General features: G+C 39.8%; 1 protein-coding gene across 4 annotated transcripts; it reads right to left on the bottom strand.

Moving 5' to 3' along the window:
* Positions 1 to 26: 26 nt before the first annotated feature.
* On the bottom strand, positions 27 to 17,027 carry LOC109854519 (diacylglycerol kinase theta). 4 transcript variants are annotated; one of them, XM_020427690.1, is made up of 17 exons: positions 16,531 to 17,026; positions 12,546 to 12,625; positions 12,277 to 12,385; positions 11,935 to 12,155; positions 11,492 to 11,651; positions 9,500 to 9,646; positions 7,995 to 8,126; positions 7,661 to 7,913; positions 7,361 to 7,548; positions 7,071 to 7,283; positions 6,847 to 6,981; positions 6,580 to 6,754; positions 6,132 to 6,457; positions 5,722 to 6,016; positions 5,470 to 5,632; positions 5,276 to 5,383; positions 27 to 4,238 (listed from the first exon to the last, which is right to left on the bottom strand). In XM_020427690.1, exons 1-17 carry the CDS (start codon positions 16,664 to 16,666, stop codon positions 4,116 to 4,118), a joined length of 2,964 nt encoding a protein of 987 aa, XP_020283279.1. In that variant the 5' UTR covers positions 16,667 to 17,026; the 3' UTR covers positions 27 to 4,115. The 4 variants fall into 4 exon arrangements, with proteins under 4 accessions (XP_020283279.1, XP_020283288.1, XP_020283305.1 ...); XM_020427699.1 differs by having other exon boundaries at positions 8,004 to 8,126; XM_020427707.1 differs by having other exon boundaries at positions 4,147 to 4,881; positions 16,531 to 17,027.
* Between the last annotated feature and the right edge of the window lie 5,613 nt (positions 17,028 to 22,640).

Below are 22,640 nucleotides of genomic sequence, written 5' to 3'. Positions count from 1 at the left end.
ATTTTATGAATGAAGAAACACACAGCTGTAGCACATACATTGATTTATTATATGTAGATCCGTTAGCTTATTGTATTCCTATTTTTTTATGGCAACAGCAAATATACTATTATAGTTTGTTTTGGTCAAAATTAACAAATGATGTGAAATGTTTTCTTTCCAATCTGCCGCAGATGTGATTATTCATGTCGCTTAAACACCGGATATAACATGAACAAATGAGCCTAGAAGAAATTGTACATCGTTGGCAGGTTGTGTGGATCTCGGAGGCCCGATCAATCATCCGGGCATGATGGCCTCCGTTCGAATTTGGCTGCACTTGGAGTTTAAGTTGTTTTTTTTCTTTTTTTTTTCTCTTTTTTTTTTTTTTTTTGTTTTTTTGATAATCAGCTTTTATAATCGAAGACATCCAAGAGGTCTAGGTAAGATAATAATTAACTAAGTTTACAGCGCGTACTAAAAGCGTAACTAACGGTCTTCTCGTTTCCCCTTTGATTTCTCTCACGTGTATCAAAGGTACGCGCTGTCGTTTGTCATAATGTTTTACACAAAACAACGCAACGTACATAATTCAAAAAAGTTCTCTCTTTTCCCAAAGATACACTCCCGACACTGGGAAGCATCCTCATCGCACTACTTTCTTTTTTTTTTCTCCCCCCTCTCTCTCTCCTCTCTTCGGTCGCATTAAATGCCGGTTAACGATTATCTCTCAATCAGACAACCCGTCGTCTCTTATATATTTATATATATATATATGTGTGTATATATATATATATATAATCTCTACTTTTATAATATTATATACAAGTTTTTTTTTGGCACGTTGTCTTAATGTTTTGAGATGTGAGATACATCGCATTTGAGATGTGCCAAAGTTCGTGGAAGCACGGAAACAATGTAATTGCTTCCGGTACGCGCAGGATCTCGTCTCAATCTCGTCGCTCGTTGCGAACGCTCAGACCTTGTGCGTTTGGATAGCTTGTTTTTTGTTTTTTCTTTTTTATATTCTTTTAATTTATTTTTCGCTAAAAACGTTGTCCCATCTACGTTTCATTCTGCGTTTCATTGAGTAAAGACGGAATGACGTTTTCGGCACGAAAGCAAGCTGTCCGAACGAGCAGCCTTGGCGCGACGATTTTAAGTTAATTAAGCAGTGGACTCCCGATATAAAGTTTGGTATCGAAGGGAACTGTGTGGGGGGATCGAGAAAGGTCTGTTCTTATCGAAAACATCCTCCTTGCCGACCAGCGCTGTTCTAGATTGTGCGAAGAAATTTGTTGAGTTGCGTATGCCGAGCGAGAGCGCCTGCGTACGTAACGTGGGGGAAAAGGTGACAAACTATAAGAGTGTTTGTTGAAAGTACATACATGTAAACGTGAAAGAACCGGGGATACGTTCTTACGGCCTTATATCGGGGAGTCTACTGTACTGCATACGTGGTCGTATTTTATTTTTTTTTTTTGGCGAAAAACACGGTCTCTCGTTAAGCGTGTGATCGCACTCGGCGACGAGACGGCTATAGTAAATATACATGTTTTTCGCCATATTATAAAGCTGGAATGTGTAGATCGGTTGCGTCGGACTTTAGTCACATTACTTTGACCTCGTCGAAGTCAGTAGAAGATGTCTGTTGAGTCTATCCCTTCACCATATGAAAATACATTCGCATCTACAAAGAAACTAATTAGGTGCTCAATTAAAACACAGATTAAGTACTCGGATTTTGTCCGAGAAAATTAAAAGTGGCGAGGCGATCGTTCGTACGCCTTCTCTCGCGTTTCTTTCGTGTGATTCTGACATTCGTTTGTTAGTTTCTTTTTTTCTCGCGCGGCAAATCTTTTTTTTTCTTCTTCGATTTTTTTCTGATTTAAATTTATTTACAAAGAACGTGTACGTAAATATCTTGAATAGTTTATAAGTGCGCAACTTCACTCTGCCAAAATATTCAAAAACGCCGAATCAAGTGGTGCTCGAAGAGAACGGAGACGTAGTTTTTGTAGTTTCAAGTGCGGATGTATATCTTTGTACGGTGGAGGGACTAACTTAACAGGAGTCAGTACAAGTTAGTACGTTGCCAATCCGACTCTTCTGTTCCAATTCGTAATTGCGTTCGTTATTGTTTTGTCATCCCGCGCGGAGACGAATCGGCAAAGCGCTAATGATCTCGCAATACGAAAGTTACATTAAACTCCTTATTTATAATAATCGTAATTTATAGAAAACTGACTGCTACTGGTTTTCAACGAATTCCCAGACTGCCCAGCAGTCAGACATACATAACAATTATCACAACTGAAAGATCGTAAATACTAATACAGTAGTATGTGTGTAAATATATATTAATATTTTTTTAATCATAAATATTCTCTATATATATTATTAACAACTGAGTTTTCTTGACAAGATGGGTTTTTTTTTTTTTTTTTAATATACGTTAATGTGTGTTCCTCTCTTTTCTCACCTAAGTAAGTTTGTGGAACGTAAATATATATATACAAATCATCAACGTAGTCATAAGTAAGCGTGAAAGTTTCTTCAATACTGTTTTGTGTGTGTGTGTGTGTGTGTGTGTGTGTATGTATGTATGTATGTATGTGGTTAGATGTGTGTTATTGTATGTTTCAAGAATCTATTATAATTTGATTAAAAAAAAAAAATATATCGATCGACAAGCTACAATGCTAGAATCAGTAACATTTAAAAATGAGATCTATTTTCGCGCAATAAAGAGCTCTAAGAGGATATAACATCGAGGAAACAAGAGAATTGCGACAAGAGTCTCAACGCGGTTCCTTCGTGCGCAAATTTTTTGTTACATTTCTTTCTTTTTTTAACGCGCGCGCAAGAAACACATGTGTTGCGACCGTTCGTTTTTGGGTCCTCATCGGCGCGCAAGAATAATAAACAAATTCAAGTCGACCAAAACCGGCAGATTCGATTGAACGAATAGCCGGATAAGAAGACAGAAAGTTACTTTAGACAAGGATGCAACAAAAAGTATAAATGTTTCTAGAGAATTAGCAAATCCTTTTTGTTTCATTTTTAAACGTTAACACTTTTATATGATGGCAGATATTTGTTTTAACTTTATTCAGCAACTAGAAAAGAATGAATTTGTCTTGTATCACAACGAAGTTTGTACTTCCAGTTGTTGTTTGAATTATACAGTCAATCGCGCGAGATAGAATCACCGTTGATAAACACGAGGCTCTCAATAATTTAACCTATTTTCTGTAATAACAAAAGTTTTATAGTGTGCTAAAAAAATCTCAATAGAGGCTGAAGGCACGTTGACAACAACACATAAAACTCACATAACAGAACATAGGTTAAATTGTTTCTTCTGCTCGTAGAAGCGTTCAAAGTAAGCGTTTCTCCATGTGGGAAATGAATGAAAATTCGATTTCGTAGTTTTTAGTGTTAGCGAGATTTGACTGTACGTGTCTTATCTTTGACCGACGAGCATCGCTCGTTCGTTTGAAACTAATGAGCACAAAGTTTCTACTTGCTTAGAAGCCTTATTTTATCAACGGCGAAAGAGATTCTTATCTTCCGCGATTGAAAACTAATTCAATTGAATTAGATTTAATTTGTCAAACTGACTCAAACTATTATTGTTGTTGCGTACACTAATGAGGACGTGAACTTGCGATCGAAACGCATATCTTTCTTTGTAAACACCAGAAAGAAGAAAGAAACAAACAATCAAGTTCGCGCATCAAGAGCTGCGTCGGCTCCAATTGCCCTTTTTCTTGTTTCTTCGATCTATTTTCGTCTATTAATACAAGAACAAACATTAAGAGAATCATTGAGTTGAGATAATGGATTTTATGCTGTATATACGGCGTATCTGTGTAATTGAAAATTTTATCTACCTGTCCCTCTCTGTTACACATCCTCGAATGAAATCTCTCTCGCATTTTTTTTCACAGTTAAGTACTTATGTTAAGTTCGTGTAGCGCAACCGCCATCGGACGATTTCAAGGCCGATTTTATTTTGTTACGTACGCTAATCGATCGAGTTCTGTAATACGTTTTGTTTTTCTTTTGTTTTGACGCGCGCGCGCGCGCGCGCCATCGCAACGCCATTGATTTCACACTTTCACATTACTTATTTATTCACTCGGACCAGTCTTATCTTCATCTGCATCGTTCGATGGTGCAGCCTGAAGCGCCTGCATGCTGGATTCCGTATCGTCCCGCTTCATTTTACCCTTAGTCTTCTTCAGCATCGTAGCCTAGGAAGGGACAGGGTCAAAGGGAGCGCACAAAACGGAGAGCAATCAATCAAAAAATGTCAGTCACAATGCCACTGACAAAATAGAAATAGAAATAGAAATATACAGAAATAGAAATAGAAATTACAAACTTAAGGGCAACACCACAACTTATATGCAGAAGAAAGAAGGAAAAGAAGAAATGTTACTCTCGTAAAGCCTAACACATTACTATCCGATATTAAATGCGTCTAATCCACACATTACAAGCTCGAGCTAGCTGAATTAAAAATTGGAGATATCAACAAGATGTTATACGAAAGTGTTGATCGGTTTTACATGCGTCAACGAGGAGGGACCGAATGTTTTTTTTTTCGTGTAATTTTGTTTTGTGGTTTTTATATAAATCAGTTTATCAGAGAGACGACACGTTTTTGTCACGCCGAGGCTTCTCTTTCGTGCATTGCTTGCGCACGGTCGAGGAGACTAGGCCGTGTGTGATTATCGCGCGTGTTCAACGAGATTTATATGAACGATCGAGCGGTTGTAAGTTGTGGTATAGTTGGATTTACTCGTCCGTGCTCTTGCCCCCCTCCTCATTAGCAGGTAGAATCGACGGTTCGGTATTGCGACGCTTGATCTTACTTTTCTTCAACATGGTAGCCTGAAGTGAACAAAGGAACAAGGAGGCATTAGTTCGGTGCAATTAGGGCAGGAAAACATGCTCTGATCGGGCATCAGCAATCAGGTTATGCTCTTACAGAGAATACGTAGAGTATCGTAATATGGAACAAAAGGTACTACCAAAGTGATACATACGGATGCTCCTGTTATAAAAAAGTTTACGTGCCACAAGAACATCATATCCCATCAATTCCACTTAAAAACGCAAACAGATATGAAAACTTTATTCTCGTTTTTTTTTTTTTTTTTTTGTTGCTTTAGAATACGATTCGATACATTTATTGTTTCAATAAACGATTCTGTTTTGTTTTTTTTTTTTTTTGTGGAATTGTAGGAAAAGTGTTTATCTTAAAATCTTACGTCAATTAGATTACCTTGAGTGCTGATTTCAAAACTACAATATCTCCGGGATTCTGAATCCACGGTTCACCGTCTACTTGTACAGGTATGCCTGAGTTTAAGTGAATTTTTATGTGTCCGCCCTATCGAAATACCGACGAAATTACAAATTAATACGTCGCGCAACAAGATCGATTATCAGTAGTTTGGTAGATATTTTAAGTTGTACCTGTGCTATCCTTCTGGCCCCGCGCAGACCTGATTGTATTTGTCCGAGATGGAAAACGCTCGTGACTCCGACAACTTCTAACATACCGTCCCAATGATTTGGTCTATTAAATTGATTCGCTTTAGCCTGTTTACTTCCCCAAGGATTAGCACCGGAACCCCAACTAAGTTGCGAGACAAGAGAAAAAACATTTATTGTTTAAAATTCAAAGTAATGTTTCACAGAAAAGAGAGAAGTTCCAATAATAGTCACCTCAAGATATTTAAAATAATTATTCCCTCCACTTGTGGTAACTCGATCAATTTACCGTCTACCTCCAACCGAACTTCTTTATGTAGGTCTACGCCCGGATTACGGATGTTATTAACCATTTTGCGTAAACCTATCCTTATATATACGCCTTTATTTCGAAATCTACTGTTGAACTTGTTCGGATTTTCTTCTCTCATTGTATGGAAATCTAGACATAAATCCGCGTCGAGTCCGATGCCAAAATAATTGTTCATTACGTGTATTTGAGTGTTATCTTCGCTGGTCGAAGTAACGCCTGTAACATAAAAATAGGCACGATGTTGATTATGTAATACTTTTTGCGTGGGTCTTTTTTTAGAAAATAAATTACAAAACTCGTTTGTGACACAGCAGGAGAAAATATTTCTTACCAGCCATGTTACTTGAGCCCGCTTGAATCTGATCCTTTTCTTGTTCCGGATGAAAAACTACGGTCCATCTGTCCAGTGTTATTTTTTCCGCATCGATAACGTCTCGCAGCAAACTTAGCGAATCCTCGTCACCTGTGTATCCCGAACCCCAACATAATACGCGAGCGAGATCGTTTCCCGTTCCCAAAGGTACGATAGCACAAGCGGGAGACGAACATTCGCTATCCTGTCCCACATTATCCAGACATTGCAATACCCAGCCTATTGTTCCGTCGCCACCGCAAACCAATATCTTGTAATCTTTTATTTGACGAAAAACGTAAAGTCTATAACATAAAGAGCGCACTTTGTTTCTCTAAATTGTTCTTTCGAGATTATAATTGTGTGAACAATAAAAAAATTGTACACACACAATTTCCCATTAGTCGAAGCTATAAGACTTGCTTACCCAGGAAGAGGTCCACCGTTACCAAGATCGAACACTTGATAGGGATTTAACAGTTTACGAAAATTGGAAATTAATTGGAGTCCTTGGCAACCGCCAGACTTCACGTTTACAAACACGAGCAGCGGTTGAACATTCGATGGAACCATACTTGGCTCGATGCTTGGCAATAGCATCACTAGCGAAAGAAAAAAGAAATCAAATTAGATAAATATTCTAATGTTGCTCTCTCGTTCGAGTCAGATGCACAAAATGTTGCTCAAATTATACCTAGAAGTTGCTTGTCTTCGTACTTCGACTCTCGTAGTATGTATAACGCTTTAACCGCTTTATTCGCGTCCTCGTATATGATAACCATCGAACCGTGCTCGTAATAAATTGGGCCAATTAATGAGAACCGATTTTCTACAGAAGTTCAAACCAAAGTTTTATCTCGAGTAAGCAAACGCATTTCTTTAATTTAATCGACAATATTTTTCGACGACCATACTAACCTTCTCCTAAAAAATCTATTAACATGTTTTCGTAGCTTCTTTCGGAAAGACTTCTCGGCAAATTGCCTACGAACAAAGCTAAGTTAGGTCCGTGAGGATCTTGTTTCGATTGTATGTAAAATCGCATTAGTTCCATTTGTCTAATAGATTCTTTTCCCAACTTCTTGACAGTGTCCCAAGGTCTTTCGTCCAGAGGTAAAATTCTTTCAATCACTGTTGAAAAGAAAACAAACTCTATCACGTGTAAAAATTGCGAGCAAATTAAATTCGAGACAAATCCGAAGACGTACCGCCGTGGTCTAAGAGAGTTTCGCTACACATATAGTCATTGGGATCCAAATCATGTAAACCAAACTTTTCAAGTGCATCTTTGATCAAGTCCTCGATTGTAGATGTTTCGGTGACAGGTACTAGACAGAATGACTCTGATACCTGCAGTTTGCCTGAATAAACTCGCACCTCTCCGCTGTCGTTATCTCTGCAATTTTATTCATTTGCATAGGCATAACAACACATTTAATACATTTCTAGAATGTGTACAATGTGCGAGTTTTCTTGTCAGTTCGAATGAAAATGTAACGTAAACTTACTTAAATCGTAAGAACACAGCCGGACGTTTGCCTTCTTTGCGATTTAAATTTAAGACAGGCGTCGGATCGCATAATTCGGTTTCTTCCGCGGCATACAGGTCGGTTAAGAAAAAGTTGCTAGGATCTTTGGTGATGTGAAATGCGCGTAACGCCAATGTGAGCATCTGCTCCGTTGTAGCCTGTTTGGGTACCGAGATCACACGAAATATTTGTTGCCTCACCGAGTTGTTGCCATCGTACACCTTGATCATCTCTGCGTGAAAATATCGAATTCACGGATCAAGAATAGAAAAATCCCGATGTTGTTGATCGGGAATTTTATATATTGAAATACCTTCGTCACCTCTTTCTTTGTCTTCTTTTTCTTTCGGAGATTTTTGCGAATCGCGGCTGTGCGATATACCCTGTGCCGATTCTTCATTGTCACGAAACCTCAAATCGCTAAATTCTTCTGATATGCTACGCGCTGTGAACACAAAGACGGGACGTAAGTTTCTCGAACGTTGGATTATCACGTTTGAAAATCATCTAAGTTGTATTTTTTCCACCGCATATGTTTAAGTTTGCGTGGGAAAAAAATTTAGTTTTGTTATTGTTACTTGGATAACAATTAATTAACGTGGTATCTATTAACAGAAATTAATAAAATATTTTGTAATATTAATGAAACAGCATAAGCTTTAAGTAGAATTATTGCTAGTTATAACAACGTAATTGTTATTGTTAATAATTTTATTCTACAAGTGACAATTTTGTTTTTTTGTATTTAAAGTGTATTTTTTATTCGTTTATATTTAGAACTTTTATGTTATTTTGATTAATTATGATTGAAAGAGTTAATAGTTTTCAATATTGAAAGTAGAAACACTCGAGAAAGATACATTTGCATTGGATGCTCTACGAACGAACAATGAACGAAGAATAATTGATAAAAGAACGTTGTGCGCGCACAACTCCATTTATCATTCAAGAATAAATTACATCTCTTACCATCGATCATTTACGATAGGTTTGTAGAACACACACACATGATAGGAAGAATTAGTAGTATTCTTGAACTTCATTTCACTGCATAGTAGAGTGATAAGCGTCATGGAATCTCATAGCATCCAGTGGGCTGAATGACAGTGCATGCACTGAAGCGAAACATTTATAACATGCTAGAACGTAAATTTTTAACAAAAAACAGTAACAAAATAACATCCATAAAGAAGATCGGTGCACCATGATATTTATATACATATAAACATTATATATTTATTTGATGCTTCAACATATTGTCTTTATGTATAATTTCTAAATTAAATTCACACGTGAACGGTATCAGATTGTCATCAACATCACATTCTCGTTCAAAAGTCAGATAAGTTCGAGAGATAAAAAACTAGATCTCATCAATGGAATAACAAGTTATGTCTATCGACAAATACACTAGTTCTGCCAAATTTTGTGAAATGTACTTAATTTCTGTGCGTAATCCGCAGCTCTCTCTCTGATTCAAACAGCAAACACGTGACAAGTGTGATTAGACATTTACATTACGTTTTGCGCCGATATTGGACTTTTACGAAACGTATCGATATAATTTTATTTTTTTACAATATATACGCCGAAAAACTATGACAAAAGCAAACTAAATTTGCGCATTGCAAAGAAAAAAAATGTATAAATAAATATGATTGTTTTTTTTTCTTATAATATAGCGTTTTCTCAGCAATAACGACGATCACTACAGCATATATATATATTTCGATTTGTTTTCAGTCTTGTATGATAAGTATCTTAGAATTTAGTACATTCACACAGATGAATGTTTGACGATGATAATATTCTAGATACCTTGAACATAAGGAGGGGAAGCATAACAATGTCCATGGCAGCTACTTGGCAGCAAAACTAGCGAAAGGCGCCTCAAAGCTTCGGCTAGACGGCCTGCAGCCCCGTTTTGTTCACTCTCAGCGAATTCGAATTGCTCTTCGATGTTATCTTCACAGAGAAGAAAAGGTAGACCGAATATTTTAACAGCTTAATCACAATTTCAACTCTTAAAAAATTTTGCTTCGTTTTCTAGATACGTTAGTTTGTTATTTTTTACACTCTCGGGTTTTCTTATCTCTTGATCGAAACTCGTGTCTACTCTGTGAGATCGATTTAACATACGGTCAGAGTAAAAGATGTGCTTTGAACACACGCACACGCACACACACGCAATATCAAACAGGAACAACACCCGAAGTTGTTTATTTAGTTTTTTGTATTTTCTCAAAAATATCAACCTTGAAAAAAATGGCAATGCTCTAATTACAATCTAGTTACGAAGCTCTATAAAAGTAAGAGCTGTATATTGATATCAAAAAATACATTACGCCTATTAGAAGCGAAGTGAAAATAGCAATTAAATAAGAGCCGTCAGCCACAAAAGCTATGATACAAATATATCGTGAACAAAATACGTCATTGAAACAAGAAATGCGTGTTCAAATATTATTTAGAGAAAAACGCAGCTATACTTTGTTTATAATATGAAATATATCATTTCTAATTTCTACAAATTTTTGTGCGCTACGTAAAAAGTTGTAAATTGCAGAGGTACTTTGCACGATGTTTTTTAATGTCACATTTTTTAGTTTTTACATAATGATTCGAAAAATTGGATTTCCTCTCTTCCACTCTTATGAACGCTTTTTTTAAAACAATTTGTATTATTTATTGAAAATTATTCGCGAAAACCTATAAAAAGCTGAGAGTGAGAAACTGCGAGTACACAAATTACCTATTTGAGTGAAATTTAGAAATATCAAAACAATTATTACGCGCGAGACTTTAGAATGTCATTAATACTTGAGAATAGAGAGAAAGAAAGAAAGAGAGAGAGAGAGAGAGAGAGAGAGATAGATAGAGAAAGTGAGAGAAAGAGAGAGAGAGAAGGAAGAAGAGAAGAAAAGATTTCCGGTTCGTGATAAAACGAAACAATGGATGTTTTTCTGGCAATAATTCCTTAGGAATATATAGAGTCTCATATTTAAGAAACTCAATGTCTGTTTGCATGCTTCGAAAAGAAAGAACATGTACATATTTACAAACCGACAATAATTATACACGCGTTTTGTGAATAAAAATGCTATATGAAATATAATATCATGCACAAAAAACTTTATATATTTCAAAAAACATAGAGAGATCTCGATCATATATGTTACATATTGTCTCCAATTTCAGAATACAAATGTATAATATTTTCTACTAGTCACAAATCGTAGGTGCATTTTCGCATACGTGTTGTTTACATGTGTTTGATGCATACCAAGTAAAATATGAAAATTTATATACTCTCGACGGTATTTATAAATACGAGAAGAGAATTATCAATTGTTATTTATATAAGGAGACTTGATGGATGATCTATAATTTTGAAAATATATGACATACTTAGAGCGATACAATACACACATATCGTAATTATGCTATATGAATAACTGCGTGCACTGATAAAACACGGAGCGTACGTTTATAACACGTGGTTTATTAGATTTACGATTTAATCAACACTTTTTATCGTTTTTACAACGTTATTAAAGCTGTGTTATTAAATCTGCCTTCCGTATTTAGGAAAAGAGAGATCCGTACCGTTTTAACTTATATTTTTTTTCTCTTTTCTTTCAAAAAGGGATTGCTTTAATGGTTAAACTATATATTCCCAGTTGGGAATAAAAACATATTAGAGTGCTTTGCGACATGTGATGAAGCAATTTCTCATTCCATTATTCTAATTACCTCTTAACACGCACATCGTAATTACACGGCAGACACTTAGGGCACAAGAATACTCACGCGCCAGCAATTCTTTACGACGCATTTGTACTCCAAGGATGACTTCCATGGGAAGTTCGGTACGCGGAATACTAACCGCATGTGGTGGCAGGTAAATTGGTTCCAAGTTACCGAAGGTACACGTTTCTTGGCTAATATTCTTCAAACAATACGCGTGCAACTAAAAAGAGGCCAAAAATATCAAATTCTTTAATGAATTGTTCAAAGATGATGAATTTGTAATTACACGGTACAACGGAATTCTATTTTTTTTTTATTTATGTATTTAGAAAATAAGAATTTATAAAATACGAGGAGTCAAAAATTTGTACTCTTCTACGTTCTAAGAAAATATTTTACTTTGAGATCAGTCTGTCTGTAACGTCATTTACTCAAAACAACCAACATACAATAAGAATTAAAAGCTAATTAAATAAATTTAATATAATTTTTTTTTTTTTTACCGTCATGCCGCACCACTCACAACGGAACCCGGAAAGGCACTCGGCAGAAAAACAACCCTTCTTGCATACCGCACATTTAGAGCTGTTCGGAAGATTGCCTTCCCGCCAGTGGTGAGTATGTTTCACCGCTGACAGGTCCTTCCCAGGTACATACGTCGCATTCTCCTTGCAGTCTGCTACCGCGAAGTCTTGGCATTCAACATGCACGAAGTACTCGCATACTGCGAACAAAAAAAAAACCAATCATTTGCTTCGCAAATTTTTTCTATATCTAAAGATTTTTACAATCAGTGCATTATACGCGGTTCAAAACAATTTCATTGATTGTCATATATATCTTACTCTCGCAGTGTACGGACAATGTGTCATCCAATCGCTTCCGACAGACGTTGCAGAATTTCTTTTTGCGGTTTTCTTTTGCTTGTTCGGACCAACAGTGTGCAACCGGGTTCTACAACAATATTACGCACAAAAGAGAACGTTTAATATTTTCTCAAATCTGTGAACGTTAATTTTGACACACACATCACTTTTTTTTAATATTATTATTTTATCTTTGCGGGGAACAATTGGTGAATCAATCTTGCGGTGAAAATAGTTCGTCAGCTTACTTTTATCAGGCTTGCCGCGATGCTGGAGCAGGGAGAGACGACGGCCTTGAGACAGCGGTCGTGCACCACGAAGTTACAAACTGGAATAACAGAAGAAGAAAAAACCTAGAGAGTTCATTTTGATGCGAGAGAGAAACGAGCGCAAAATCAATTATTATACTGTGTATTATAGAGAAGAGCGTTGCTAAGCGGTAATGTGTAACGTAAATCAATATGAGCCATATTCCCGTCGTATAATTTATAATAAAATCTTCTGACCTTTCACGGTGTAAGCAAGAACATCGGGAATCATACGCAGTCCAGTAGTTTTTAAAACGTTTGTTTTAATACGCGCGTCATTTTAGGCGTCATTTAGTCACATATCAAAATTGCAAAATAATCCAATCGACGATTTTCATCTCAACTCTGTCGAGTTAAAGAGAATGCAAAAATCTTTGTTTTTTTTTTTTTTTAATTCTCTATATGTTTATTTATACGAGTTGTCAATTTTAATTTACATTATTCACGCAAATTTTTTAGAGAGAGTTGAGAGAGTAACAACAACGTTATTTCGATAAACGCGCGTTTCCTAAAATAAACAAAAATCATTCCGCCCGCTCTTTCCTTTTGATGGCGCGCTCGCGAGGATTCTCTTTTTTTTTTTTTTTTTTCGATAATAAAATAACGGCGATAATTGGGATTTCATTATGTGTACACCATTATCCGTTAAAAAGGATACAAGGTTGCGCACTATGTGCCGCGCGTTCTTTGCGCGAGAGCGGTAATGATCGGAGTTCTATCGCGGCTCTTGCGACGCTAATCAGGCAAGATGTGGGAAATTTGTCGCATCGACGCGCAGGTGCGGCCCGAAATAGTACTATGCATCCGCTTCGTTAAGAAGGCGCCATCAGCCACCATCACAACACCGATCGACCGTTCGTTCCACGAATGCCGCCGAGTTTAACTTTAACTCGTCGAGTGGGTAGTTTTAAATCACAAAGAAGCATTCGTGTGTCCGCGCGCAAAAAGAAAAGAGTCCCACATCGCGCAATCTATTTATTTTCTCGAACGCTTCTCTATCGCGCGTCGTGTTTCCGCTGTTTTTTTTTTTTTTTTTCACTTTGTCTCCGACTCGCGTCGCGGTTCTTCGAAGTTATCGAAGCGCAAAACCCATCCTGCTTAACACACGAAGATAATAACGATTGGCAAATGCAAATCGCAAATTGAAGACGATTAGAACAACTCGCGCGAGTTTTACTACAAATTATATTTGACGATCTAACGTGTACGACAGGGCGGGTTATTACATATCGCTTTGAAAGAGGCAATCACGTCGGTGTCGCGCGATTACATCTGTTTTCGCCGCGGTGGTTACTTAATTTAAAAGAAATTTCTTTTTCCCCGTTATTTTTCCATTGTTTTAAAAAACAATGCCGCGGATTTTCCTTTTTAACGCCGTTGTGTAATTTTATTATAAAAACGATTTGTACACAGAGAGAGAGGACACGTTCCACATCTGACACGTGATAACGAATGTTTAATCGGTTTACATCCCCCCGCGTGTGTTTTCTCGCACACACGGAAGCTAGAATCTTTTTGCGGGCACGAAGGTGTGTGTAATGTGTGTGTGTGTGTAAATGCGAACGTAATAACGATCGGTGATTCCATTAGATGTTCGGAAGGAACAAACAAATCTCAAATGGTAAAAGGGCGAGAAAAGTAAGCGGCAATTAAACACGTCGTGTAAAATAAACGTATAAAACGTGGCAATTTATCTAATGGAGTTTTTTCCTCCGACACTCACAATGCTAAGTATAATTTGCAGATATAAAAACAACTTTATTTAAAGCAACCGACAGTGTAAAGCGATCAATACAATGGGGGTTGTAGCGAGAGAGGTTTACGCTGAACAACGGCTTTTAGATGGATATATAACGCTTTATCTTCGACATCTCGACGAAGTTACCGCTTCATTTCTCTAGACTATTTTGATTTAATTGACGAAGTTCTCGCTCTCTTCAAAGAGTGCCCCGCCGAAGTTTCCTCGGCAAGTTTTGCCGAGAGAAATTACAATACGGAATTCTTCCTCCAAACGATATTAATATTGCAGATCTTCTGAGGCTTTACATGTTTGCAAAATACGTGATGTTACTTAAAAACAAAAAAAAAAAAAAAAAACAAAGATTAACTACAGAAATTCACATTTTTCTTCTACATCGAACTCTAGTCTCTAACGTAAATTTCTAACGAAATAAACAAGCGTAACAACCGTCGAGTTTTCGCGAAACTTGTTTGTCCGAACCGAGCGCGATTTCGTGTTTCACGTTTTTCTTCTTCCTGTCGCGCGATTTCCGCTCTCGTCAATCATTCACGAGAAAGGAAATCGTCGAATTTCAAATAAACGTTTTACTTTCCTTTTGCGTTGTTTCCATGTTCCAACATAATTGCATCTCTCTTATTCTTCGCGGAAAGACTCGGAATTGACCTACAAATCCCGCGAGACGCGGGATTATTTTTGGCTTGATACATCTAAGGGTCTAGCCGCGCTCTCTCTCTCTCTCTCTCTCTCTCTCCCTCTTGATCGAACATTCCAATACGTTCGGAAGAGAAGTGCGGGAGCTCGGACAGGGCTCGTTCAGCTCGCGTTACAACGAAGGTCCTTTACGCCTCTTTACCCGTCAGCGAGCTCTCGCATCCCTCCCCTCCTCTCTCTTCCCTCGAGGCAACCCTCTTTGCCGCCGAACGTCCGTCCGCGCGCATCCCTTCGCCCCACACACCTCGAGCAACCTTCCGTGATGGTCTTTCAGCTATCCTACCCCACCCCTCGCGATCAATGCTCGTGAAAAGGTGGGCGCGCGTTTGCGCTCGCGCGATCTGCGTATGCTCTGCCACCGCGCCTCCCTCCCAAGTTTCTCCTTCTATTTTTCCCGACAAATCGCACCCTGTCTCTCTTGCTTTTTCTCTCTCTCTCTCTCTCTCTCATCTTCCTTCGTGCTGTTGCACGGATTCACAATTGGCGCGTGTTCGCCCATTGCAAGAAAGAGAGACAGAGAGAGAGAGAAAGAGAGAGAGAGAGCGAGAGAGAGAGAGAGTGAGAGAGAGAGAGAGAGAGAAACGCCAAGAGGATACCTGAGACTTGATGGGATCATTCGGAACGTGACACTCCGGACCCGACTGGATAATGTCACCACCGCAGTGTCGCGCGACGCCTGTCATTCATACAGGAAACGTCATCGGTGTTGTTGTGACAGCGATGACTTTTCTATTTACATGGTGCGCGGAGAGGATATTATTCCCCCGTAGGAATATCCGACTGGGGATAGCGCGCGCGGTCAACTATCGATCGACGGTGGGTTTCTTTTTTGAAAGCGCTCGTTTGAAAATTGGTTTACGGACGAAGTTGTTCGTTCTCTCAAGTTACTCCGCCGCGGTTACTCGGTTGTTTCATCATGAATCTCGAAACTATCCAGGATATGAACAACAAAGTCCTCGAGTTCTGATTCCGTCTCGTTAAAACGACGGACGCGAGAAATCCCGGATGCTCCGGGATTGCGCCAGTATTTCCCCCGAGAGCGGTGTCGCATCGCAACGCTCTTTTCGCTGTAAAGCTATGCGCATCCTCCGGCGTGGACAAGATAGCGATCAAGAGAGACGCGCACTCCCTCCGTGAGGGATGTGTGTCTAAAAAAAAAAAAAAAAGTTACTATCTTTCCCGATACCGCTCCGCTTTTCCATTCTGCTTCTTTTTTCTCGTTCCGCACGAAGAGACGACAATATATATTGCACACGCGTGAGATCGCGTGATGCTCTTGATTCCTGAAGAGGTTTGTTCGAGAAGAGAGAAGCGCGGACAATAAATATTTATCCCTGTGCAGATCATCTTCTCTCTTGTCAAACAATCTCTCCCGGAGACCGTTCAACTCGACGCGATTCCGCGCGGCGCGTGTCACATCCGGGCCAGAGGAGAAGGGGGGGAAGGGCCGCGGGACACACACACATACTCTACCTTCGCAGATGTACCCCTGCTGTATGAGACCCCAGAGCATGTCCGTGCAGCTGTGGCAGTACGTTGGCTTGTGAAACGTCTTCTTGCTAAAGCTGTGCCCATGGCTGGCTGGGGTCTCGTCCGCGACCGACGCCATGTTCCCCGTTCCGCCGCGGAACCGTTCACGCCAGAGTTTCACCGTGAGGCTGCTACGCAGGACGCGCCTCGCGACGACGATAACAACATAATTACACGCCCGACACTACGTGATCTCGGAGCCGTACGTGTACATAATTGCGCTGCCGCAGCCGCCGCGACGGTGGTGCTGCTGCTGCTCGACGTATTAGCGGTCCTCCTCGTGGTCGGCCGCTCGCTGGCCCACTCGCGTACTCCTCCTCCGCGTACGGTCTTCGTCGTTTTCGTCCCGTACGGCGTGCAACAACAACGTCGCAACGTCGTCTAACACGCATTATTCCCCGTGCCGCGCCACGGTACGACCGGCTCCGCGCCGGCAACCGCCGCGATAACCGGATGCATCCTCGTCGCTGCACAATCCGCCACCAGCTCTACTGCCGATCGTTCCCTCGCGGCCGCCGCCGTGCATCACCGTCGTCGCTTTCGCCACCGTCTTCCCGCTCCTCCTCGTCCGCTGCTGCTTCGCCGGGGATGTTCTCGCGCGGTACAGTGCAACGCCGACGATGCGTGTCGCGGTGTCGCGCATCCAACGAACCGCCGATGATGCCTCGCACTCACTCTGAGACCTCCCGAGTTCCGCCGAGCGAACGCGAATGGCCGTACGTGTACTCTCTCTCACGATATCAGCCCCTTGTCGTCACCGCCATCGGCCGACCAGTCGCGGATGCGCTGTCCTGGCGGCTTAAGTGGGGCGTCATACACGGGTGGAGGAGAAGGTGGAGAGAGAGAGAAAGAGAAAGAGAGAGAGAGAGAGAGAGAGAGAGAGAAAGAAAAAGAAAGAGAGAGAGAGAGAGAGAGAGAAGACCGAGCGGCGGTCGAGCCGCCCTCTTCCGAGTGGAGTGATTCAAGGGCGTGCTCTTTTCTCTCGCCCCTTTACGTGGATTATTTTCACGTACAAACCACCGCACGGAGCTGCCGCTCCGTTGTCACTCGTGACAACTCCGTTTCCATACTCTTTCTTTTTTTTTCTCTCTCTCTCTCCCTCGCGAAAACGCAGCCCGATGAGTCGTCACCGCCTTTAACACGCGAGAGAAAATTCTATCGATCGAGAAAAATTCGCGGGAACCCCGCGCGCCGGAAATGAAATGATTTTATTTTGCTCGCGAGATCGCGGGGAACGGATGCCTCGTTCTCCAGCACTGAGACGATGACGAGGTGAGGTCGACGAAAACGAACGGCGCGCGCCGTATTATTTATATAAGTATTTCTCCAGTCAAGAAGAATTTTCACTATCGCGCGACACACACGCTCCGAAAAAGAGCGTCCTTTCGCCCGCCCGCACGCTTTCTCTCTGTTTTCGATCTCTCTTCTTCCGTGTGTTCTCTCGCTCACTTTTCAATTGTCCCGAAACCCGGGGAAACGGGTTCGCTGAATGCGCCGACGTCACTTTGACGACTACATCGCGCGCGACAAAGACGGCAAAGTTCGTCGATTCGATATATGTGCGCGTATCCCTTCAACAAAACCGTCTTATCTCTTTATCGGGCGCACGCCCGAGCTAATTTTCCTCCCGAAGGTGCGTTACAATGACGTTACCGGCGATGCGATCGCTTTCCCGATGAGTATCTTCGATAAGAAGAGGAAGGAGAGGAAGGGGAAAGAGAGAAAGAGAGAGTGAGAGAGAAAGAGAAGCAGGCACACGCACAAGTTGCACTCGAAACTAAGGAGAACTGCCACCAACCGCACGCAAGAACCTCGGAGAGATGTTGTTGTTGTTTCGCACTTTGCCCCACCGCGTTCGAATCGGCCGATCGATCGCCGTTAACGCGTTAATTAACGTAAATTAACGGATGCGTAACGGTGCGCGGTTGTCAGGGTGCGACGACGGTAGCGACGACGATGGCGTCGACGTCAGCGCCTGAAAGCGACGTCGACGTCGTTCCTGTCGCGCGCCGACGCGTTCGCTCCGTTTACAACAAGTGCGGTGGGTTTACCCGCTGATGGACTTTACCGTCTAGGGAGTACCTACACGTTCGAAACATCTCAGGGAAATCCAATCTGAATCTCGAGAGAAAATTTCTTTCGTAGAATTTTCACAAAAAAAAAAAAAATTTTTCCCCAGGGAGGTAAAAAAAAATATCTCACAATTTTGTCCCTTCGAAAAAAAAGTACATCGTGCTGTACCTCAACAGGGCACTCCTGTTACTCTTGTTAAAAAATTATTTTTTTACCTTATAATTATCTAAATTCGTTTTATGTTTTATTGTATTTTTCATTTTATAACCAAAGGGTTCCCGGGCGTTCGACTGCAGCTCTGATTAATTTCGCGGAATTGACCAATCGTGTTGCTCAATCGCGCGAGCGTTACTCGACCGAATTAATCGAGAGTTGTCGATCACTCCTCGGAGTTGGTTCGATTAAAACTTGAGTAAACCCATGAATCTTGGGTTACTATTTTCGTTCGGTTAATTGGTCGAGGGAACCGCGCGCGTTTCCCGAAATAATTTCGTTTCCTCAAACGCGCGGGCCTCTCCCATTGATTCCTCCTCCTCTTGGCGCGCGTTTCACGGCGGCGGCGGCGGCGGCGGCGGCGGCCTCGGCAACCAGAAAGCATGTTCCATTTAATCGCTCGCCTCTCGATAATGGATGCTGCCTATTATCGTCGCGACGCCCGTCGTCGCATTGTGCATCGGCGCACGTTCCTGATACACGTCCGGGATATGCGATTGCGAAGACGGTTACAATGAGCCGTGTGAATCGCGCGCGCGGGAGTTGGACGCGCGCCTCCTCCTCCTCCTCCGCCTCTTCTTGCGGGATTTTTCAATAACGGAAACGAGGGGGTGGCACGCATTTTCATCCCTGTCACGTCCGTTGTATTCATTAAAACCGTCGTCTGCATGCTCGCACATGCCTACATTGACGGACATTTATAAAGTTATATCTCGCCGCGCGTCTCGTCCTATTGTGCGATCGACGACACACACACGCACACGCACACACACACGCGAGCAGGCAAACGTGCTGAATGAAACGAGTTTAAATTCTAATACGGCCGCGCGAAAGAAAGAGAGAGAGAGAGAGAGAGGATGCGCTAAATGTATATCAAGTGCCGTTATTATAAACCGCTATTGCGGTCTCATGATCGTGTGTTAGAGAAAAATACGACAAAAACTGTTTATTCCGATAAACATTTGAATGCAGACAGAAAATTAGGTCAGTGAGAGCTAAACGTGATCGGTGATACGTTAAAAACAAACCTTACAATGAAATTTATTTAATTTTATTCTGATCAAATTTGATCAGACAGTTGCTCTCTACTCTCGAAATCAAATGCACCGATCGCGTTTTTCAACGCGATAGATTTTTGTTGTGATTTCACAAGACGTATATATATGTACCTTCGTCTTTTGACTGTTAACAATATAAAACTGTGATATCTCACACATGGGAATAACAAAGAAGTAACACACACGAGATACGTGGTTCGCTATATTTTTTTATATACTTCTTTATTTTTTGGACGGAGCACAAAGCATCGTCTTCTGCCAATGCAAACATTCTCGGAGGAAATCTTAACGTAATATAAATTTCATTCTTAACATTCGGTAAAAGTCTTATACTACAGTCCTGCTTTTCGTTTCGTCGAACATCAATACCAGGGATAGCAACAAAGATAACCCTTATCAACTATTTTTGATTTGAGTTTGTATGATAAAATATTTATGTACACACTACCGCATTACCTTAGGAGAAACCTAACGGAATGAGACAATTGCGTGATCAACGTTGCAGACCGATATCGTGTGTATAGATTAATCAAGTGCGAGGAACAAGCGCCTTCTTGGTCTTGGACAATTAATTGAAGTGGAATGTGGTTGCTCACTAGCTCTCTCGTGTTTGTTTTAAATGTTTTAGATAGTTTAAGTACGTATGATATACATTTTCTTCGACAGAAGATTGTAACAAGCGGAAAAATTCTCGCAACATTTTTCTCTCTATTTTAACGTGTTGCAACAATTTCAGATTACACAACAAAAACAATTAAATGTTGCTTCAATGTACGTAAAATTGAAGGAAAAAAAAACATGTAATATTTTTAATAGTTCGAGAAAAGCAAATGCGTGTTGTAACAACATTTGAAACAACCATCCGCGAAACATATCCACACAGCTGGAACGTGGATATTTTCTCAGAATTTGATATTGAATTGCGTTAATATATTATAGATATGTTTATAGTGTATATATAATATAATATAATTATATATATATATGCTATATTATATAAATGTGCAGGGCAAATATATACTTAACTTATTGTCTCATCTTTAATATTGAAGTACTTCGAGCGTACAATAATTGAGATTGTTAATACACATTGGTATATATGCGCTTTAATTGCACATTTTTTTGTTTTGTTTTTTTCAACGACATACATTTTTTTATATTATAAAATATTTACTTTCAACAACTGCATCGGATGCACACACACACGTAAATTGATAACTTTGATCAATATTTAAGCTACGTATATGCACGTTTTTCAAGCTTTCATAAAAATACAATTATAATTCTTTAACAAGAATACTGAACACTACTTGCGTCGCGTGTTTACTTCTCGAATCAAACTTAGTGCAAAAAAGAGTGATTGAGTCATTCAAAACGTGATTATCGTTTGTATGCGATAATCGTGTACTCTTGATAAAATAATAAAATTCTCTTGACTCTTAACTGTGTGTGTGTGTGTGTGTGTGTGTGTGTATGTGTGATATGACGTCATTATATTACGTATTTAATATCGAAGAGAGTCATTATACCGCGGAATAAGAAAACCATACACTTGTGTAGATTAGTACATAACATTCTGTCAAACGATAACAAACATTGAAATACTTTTGTTGATAATAGAAGAATTAATTACGCGGAATGTGAGAATAGATTTCAGTTAAGAATTAAAAATATAACTACATTACTAATATATTAATTAATACTAACAATCCTGGATTTCACAGAAGTAACAGGAATTGATAGTGGAAATGTAATTTCTCGAGCGAGACTTACGATGAGACTTTATTGGCGCAACTAACTAGTCGATAAATTTAGTAATACGTAGAGAATCAAAATCAGCCTATAAGATCATACTGTTAATCAGTCTCGTAAACGTGAGCAAACATATATTGTGATATATCCATATTCGACAAACTTGACATGCTCGGTGCTGTTCTCCTGATTTGTGCTTCTTTAGTCTTCTAATCTCTAAAAAATACTTGCTCTATCTAGTCTCCTTTAAAACTAAGTACATGATCGACTATTAACTAAGAATCTTTGAACTAAGGAATTGTTTTCCAAATAGAGAGAGAGAGAGAGAGAAAGACTATATCGCCATAAAGAATACGCGTTCGACTACCAATTCCCATCTTTTTCTGACACGCAGTCTGGTATACCTCTTAACACATTTCAACCAGAATATGCTCTTATTGTAATAATAATATGCGTGAATATTATCCGATTTTCTTCGCTTAACATTGCGATTGAAAATGTGCGGATATTTCTTATACAACAGCTTGTTACAAGAGAAACATTTGGAAATGTGATTAACGCATATTGTATATTTGCGCGTGTGATATTAAACAATACGTCTCTCACACGTCCTGTAACGAGCGATTGTATGCGCATTGAAATGAGATACGTTTTTCAAATTTCAAATGTGTATACGGATTAATAATTTCATTTTATCTCATAACGCGTATAACACATTTTTGCTCTGTTATCTAAGTAGAATTTCCACAATTGTCTCCCACAGGAGAAAGCATATTTATCATTTTTTTGCTCACAGCAAATAGGCTGTACACAGCCGAGAGCTTTTTTAACTGCGCACGACACATTTGCAAAGTGTTTACATATATATTTAGAAAAAAAAAAAAAGAATCGCGGATTTGAAAAAAACGTCTAATTAAAAAAAACAAACAAACAGAAATTATTCACATATATCTCTAT

This window comes from Pseudomyrmex gracilis, unplaced genomic scaffold (assembly GCF_002006095.1).
Source record: "Pseudomyrmex gracilis isolate BER0280 unplaced genomic scaffold, ASM200609v1 scaffold_2, whole genome shotgun sequence".
In the NCBI taxonomy this organism is placed as follows: domain Eukaryota; kingdom Metazoa; phylum Arthropoda; class Insecta; order Hymenoptera; family Formicidae; genus Pseudomyrmex; species Pseudomyrmex gracilis.
Note: the sequence above shows the minus strand (reverse complement) of the source record. Positions and strands in the feature narration are given on the sequence as shown.

Bases quoted from the DNA above. Each gene is read 5' to 3' on its own strand.
- LOC109854519 (XM_020427690.1), bottom strand. From the start codon at position 16,666: ATGGCGTCGGTCGCGGACGAGACCCCAGCCAGCCATGGGCACAGCTTT. The intron at 12,626-16,530 runs GTAGAGTATGTG...CTGTTATTCCAG, and splicing joins GCAGGGGTACATCTGCGAAG to TTTGTAACTTCGTGGTGCAC. The intron at 6,017-6,131 runs GTAAGAAATATT...TTTATGTTACAG, and splicing joins GGGCTCAAGTAACATGGCTG to GCGTTACTTCGACCAGCGAA.